Source organism: Anomaloglossus baeobatrachus, chromosome 1 (assembly GCF_048569485.1).
Source record: "Anomaloglossus baeobatrachus isolate aAnoBae1 chromosome 1, aAnoBae1.hap1, whole genome shotgun sequence".
Taxonomy (NCBI): Eukaryota; Metazoa; Chordata; class Amphibia; order Anura; family Aromobatidae; genus Anomaloglossus; species Anomaloglossus baeobatrachus.
In genome coordinates, this window is record NC_134353.1 from 125,152,917 (window position 1) to 125,158,547 (window position 5,631).

The 5,631-nt window shown below is 45.1% G+C and overlaps 1 protein-coding gene across 1 annotated transcript in view; it reads right to left on the bottom strand.

Annotated features, from left to right (window-relative positions):
• CORIN (corin, serine peptidase) overlaps positions 1-4,590 on the bottom strand; it is a 467,012-nt gene extending 462,422 nt beyond the window's left edge. The window contains exon 1 of the mRNA XM_075347015.1: positions 4,448-4,590. Coding sequence (XP_075203130.1) covers positions 4,448-4,519 — 72 coding nt within the window. The 5' untranslated portion in view covers positions 4,520-4,590. The remainder of the gene's footprint in view (positions 1-4,447) is intronic.
• Between the last annotated feature and the right edge of the window lie 1,041 nt (positions 4,591-5,631).

A 5,631-nucleotide genomic window follows, 5' to 3' on the forward strand; every position in this document is an offset into this window, starting at 1 on the left:
TTGTAAGCTCCTGTGCACTCCTAGATTGTAAGCTCCTGTGCACTCCTAGATTGTAAGCTCCTGTGCACTCCTAGATTGTAAGCTCCTGTGCACTCCTAGAGTGTAAGCTCCTGTGCCTTCCTAGATTGTAAGCTCCTGTGCACTCCTAGATTGTAAGCTCCTGTGCACTCCTAGAGTGTAAGCTCCTGGGCACTCCTAGATTGTAAGCTCTTGTGCACCCCTAGATTTTAAGCTCCTGTGCACTCCTAGATTGTAAGCTTCTGTGCACTCCTAGATTGTAAGCTCCTGTGCACTCCTAGATTGTAAGCTCCTGTGCACCCCTAGATTGTAAGCTACTGTGCACTCCTAGATTGTAAGCTACTGTGCACTCCTAGATTGTAAGCTCCTGTGCACTCCTAGATTGTAAGCTCCTGTGCACTCCTAGATGGTAAACTCCTGTGCATTCCTAGATTGTAAATTCCTGTGCACTCCAAGATTGTAAGCTCTTGTGCACACCTAGATAGTAAACTCCTGTGCACTCCTAGATTGTAAACTCCTGTGCACTCCTAGATTGTAAGCTACTGTGCACTCCTAGATTGTAAACTCCTGTGCACTCCTAGATTGTAAGCTCCTGTGCACTCCTAGATGGTAAACTCCTGTGCATTCCTAGATTGTAAATTCCTGTGCATTCCTAGATTGTAAGCTCCTGTGCACTCCTAGATTGTAAGCTCCTGTGCACTCATAGATTGTAAACTCCTCTGCACCCCTAGATTGTAAACTCCTGTGCACTCCTAGATTGTAAGCTCCTGTGCACTCCTAAATTGTAAGCACCTGTGCACTCCTAGATTGTAAGCTCCTGTGCACTCCTAGATTGTAAGCTCCTGTGCACTCCTAGATAGTAAGCTCCTGTGCACTCCTAGATTGTAAGCTCCTGGGCACTCCTAGATAGTAAGCTCCTGTGCACTCCTAGATAGTAAGCTCCTGTGCACTCCTAGATTGAAAGCTCCTGGGCACTCCTAGATAGTAAGCTCCTGTGCACTCCTAGATTGTAAGCTCCTGTGCACTCCTAGATTGTAAGCGCCTGTGCACTCCTAGATTGTAAGCTCTTGTGCACTCCTAGATAGTAAGCTCCTGTGCACTCCTAGATTGTAAGCTCCTGTGCACTCCTAGAGTGTAAGCTCCTGTGCCTTCCTAGATTGTAAGCTCCTGTGCACTCCTAGAGTGTAAGCTCCTGGGCACTCCTAGATTGTAAGCTCTTGTGCACCCCTAGATTGTAAGCTCCTGTGCACTCCTAGATTGTAAGCTCCTGTGCACTCCTAGATTGTAAGCTCCTGTGCACTCCTAGATTGTAAGCTACTGTGCACTCTTAGATTGTAAACTCCTGTGCACTCCTAGATGGTAAGCTCCTGTGCACTCCTAGATTGTAAGCTCCTGTGCACTCATAGATTGTAAACTCCTCTGCACCCCTAGATTGTAAGCTCCTGTGCACTCCTAGATTGTAAGCTCCTGTGCACTCCTAGATTGTAAGCTCCTGTGCACTCATAGATTGTAAGCTCCTGTGCACTCCTAGATTGTAAGCTCCTGTGCACTCCTAGATTGTAAGCTCCTGTGCACTCATAGATTGTAAGCTCCTGTGCACTCATAGATTGTAAGCTCCTGTGCACTCCTAGATTGTAAGCTCCTGTGCACTCCTAGATTGTAAGCTCCTGTGCACTCTTAGATTGTAAGCTCCTGTGCACTCTTAGATTGTAAGCTCCTGTGCATTCCTAGATTGTAAGCTTCTGTGCACTCCTAGATGGTAAACTCCTGTGTACTCCTAGAGTGTAAGCTCCTGTGCACTCCTAGATGGTAAACTCCTGTGTACTCCTAGAGTGTAAGCTACTGTGCACACCTAGATAGTAAACTCCTGTGCCCACCTAGATTGTAAGCTCCTGGGCACTCATAGATTGTAAGCTCTTGTGCACTCCTAGATTGTAAGCTCCTGTGCACTCCTAGATTGTAAGCTCCTGTGCACTCCTAGATTGTAAGCTCCTGTGCACTCCTAGATTGTAAGCTCCTGTGCACTCCTAGATTGTAAACGCCTGTGCACTCCTAGATTATAAGCTCCTGTGCACTCCTAGATTGTAAGCTCCTATGCACTCCTAGATTGTAAGCTCCTGTGCACTCCTAGATTGTAAGCTCCTGTGCACTCCTAGATTGTAAGCTCCTGTGCACTCCTAGATTGTAAGCTCCTGTGCACTCCTAGATTGTAAGCTCTTGTGCACTCTTAGATTGTAAGCTCCTGTGCACTGCTAGATTGTAAGCTCCTGTGCACTCCTAGATTGTAATCTCCTGTGCACTCCTAGAGTGTACGCTCCTGGGCACTCCTAGATAGTAAGCTCCTGGGCACTCCTAGATTGTAAGTTCCTGTGCACTCCTAGATTGTAAGCTCCTGTGCACTCCTAGATTGTAAGCTCTTGTGCACTCTTAGATTGTAAGCTCCTGTGCACTCCAAGATTGTAAGCTCCTGTGCACTCCTAGATTGTAAACTCCTATGCACTCCTAGTGTGTAAACTCCTGGGCACTCCTAGATTGTAAGCTCCTGGGCACTCATAGATTGTAAGCTCCTGTGCACTCCTAGATTGTAAACTCCTGTGCACTCCTAGATTGTAAGCTCCTGTGCACTCCTAGATTGTAAACTCCTGTGCACTCCTAGATAGTAAGCTCCTGTGCACTCCTAGATAGTAAGCTCCTGTGCACTCCTAGATTGTAAGCTCCTGTGCACTCCTAGATTGTAAGCTCCTGTGCACTCTTAGATTGTAAACTCCTGTGCACTCCTAGATTGTAAGCTCCTGTGCACTCCTAGATTGTAAACTCCTGTGCACTCCTAGAGTGTAAGCTCCTGTGCACTCCTAGATAGTAAGCTCCTGTGCACTCCTAGATTGTAAGCTCCTGTGCACTCCTAGATTGTAAGCTCCTGTGCACTCTTAGATTGTAAACTCCTGTGCACTCCTAGATTGTAAGCTCCTGTGCACTCCTAGATTGTAAGCTCCTGTGCACTCCTAGATTGTAAACTCCTGTGCACTCCTAGATTGTAAGCTCCTGTGCACTCCTAGATTGTAAACTCCTGTGCACTCCTAGATAGTAAGCTCCTGTGCACTCCTAGATAGTAAGCTCCTGTGCACTCCTAGATTGTAAGCTCCTGTGCACTCCTAGATAGTAAGCTCCTGTGCACTCCTAGATAGTAAGCTCCTGTGCACTCCTAGATTGTAAGCTCCTGTGCACTCCTAGATAGTAAGCTCCTGTGCACTCCTAGATTGTAAGCTCCTGTGCACTCCTAGATTGTAAGCTCCTGTGCACTCCTAGATTGTAAGCTCCTGTGCACTCTTAGATTGTAAACTCCTGTGCACTCCTAGATTGTAAGCTCCTGTGCACTCCTAGATTGTAAACTCCTGTGCACTCCTAGAGTGTAAGCTCCTGTGCACTCCTAGATTGTAAACTCTTGTGCACTCTTAGATTGTAAACTCCTGTGCACTCCTAGATTGTAAGCTCCTGTGCACTCCTAGATTGTAAGCTCCTGGGCACTTCTAGATTGTAAACTCCTGTGCACTCCTAGATTGTAAGCTCCTGATCACTCCTAGATTGTAAACTCCTGTGCACTCCTAGATTGTAAGCTCCTGTGCACTCCTAGATTGTAAGCTCCTGTGCACTCCTAGATTGTAAGCTCCTGTGCACTCCTAGATTGTAAGCTCCTGGGCACTTCTAGATTGTAAACTCCTGTGCACTCCTAGATTGTAAGCTCCTGATCACTCCTAGATTGTAAACTCCTGTGCACTCCTAGATTGTAAGCTCCTGTGCACTCCTAGATTGTAAGCTCCTGTGCACTCCTAGATTGTAAGCTCCTTTGCACTCCTAGATTGTAAGCTCCTGTGCACTCCTAGATTGTAAACTCCTGTGCACTTCTAGATTGTAAGCTCCTGTGCACTCCTAGATTGTAAACTCCTGTGCACTTCTAGATTGTAAGCTCCTGTGCACTCCTAGTTTGTAAGCTCCTGTGCCCTTCTAGATTGTAAGCTCCTGTGCACTTCTAGTTTGTAAGCTCCTGTGCACTTCTAGATTGTAAGCTCCTGTGCACTTCTAGATTGTAAGCTCCTGTGCACAGTCTGATTCTCTGTCCTTACACTTCTATAAACATTCCTACCTGATGAGATGTGACTTACACCCAGCTGTGGTATTACAGCCGGCAGAGACCTTGTAGAGTGTAAGCTCCTAGGGACAGGACGCCACATTATGTCTATAGTAAGCTGTTACATGAAAGCGCTTTGTAAAGTTCAGAGTCGGTGGAAGGCGTCACCTCCAGGACAGTGCGATCCTGTCTCCAGCCACAAAGTGGCCATGTCCCGGGCAGACAAGGTGACACTAAATGCACAAGTATAGGTGACATGTCTGCACCTGACACAGCCCCCGCCGCCCCCGCCCCTGCCCTTACCCTGCTGGTGCAGATCACCGGGGTGTAGCTCTCCTCCGCTGGAAGGCTGGTGAACTGTTGCATGGACAGCATGCTGCGAGCGGCCGGATCTCCTCCCCACTCAGGAGCCTGCACCACTGTCCCCCACGTGCTGAGGATGGAGGGTCCCAGCATCTGTCAGCGAGGACCCGCCCCTGGTGATGGAGCAACAAGTCCGGGGCCACCCTTCATGTGCCGGGGCTCCTCAGCTGCTGACGGTCACTGACTGCGGGCTGTCTCCACTAGCATTGTGACTACAGACCTGGAGTAAGACACTGGAAGGAAAGTGATCATCTGCAGCGTCTCCTGCCCTTATTACACTGATAATGATAATGATGGATGATCAGACAATACTCATACATGGGACCATTATACATAGTCCAGAGAGAGAAAGAATAGAATCACCAAATGGAGAGAAATAACTGCAAATTAAAGAGATAGATATAGATAGATAGATACTGTATGTTATAGATATGTGAGATAGATAATGGATAGATAGATAGATAGATAGATAGATAGATAGATAGATAGATATGGATGGATAGATAGATAGATACTGTATGTGATAGATATGTGAGAGAGATAGATAGATAGATAATGGATAGGTAGATAGATAGATAGATACTGTATGTTATCGATATGTGAGATAGATAATGGATAGATAGATAGATAGATAATGGATAGATAGATAGATATGGATAGATAGATAGATAGATATGGATGGATAGCTAGATAGATACTGTATGTGATAGATATGTGAGAGAGATAGATAGATAGATAATGGATGGATAGATAGATAGATAATGGATAGATAGATAGATAGATAGATATGGATGGATAGATAGATAGATAATAGATAGATAATGAATAGAAAATAGATAGATAGATAGATAGATAGATAATGGATAGATAGATAGATAATAGATAGATAATGAATAGAAAATAGATAGATAGATAGATAATGGATAGATAGATAGATAATAGATAGATAGATAATGGATAGATAATGGATAGATAATAGATAGATAGATAATGGATAGATAATAGATAGATAGATAGATAATGGATAGATAGATATGGATGGATAGACAGATAGATACTGTATGTGATAGATATGTGAGAGAGATAGATAGATAAATAATGGATAGATAGATAATGGATAGATA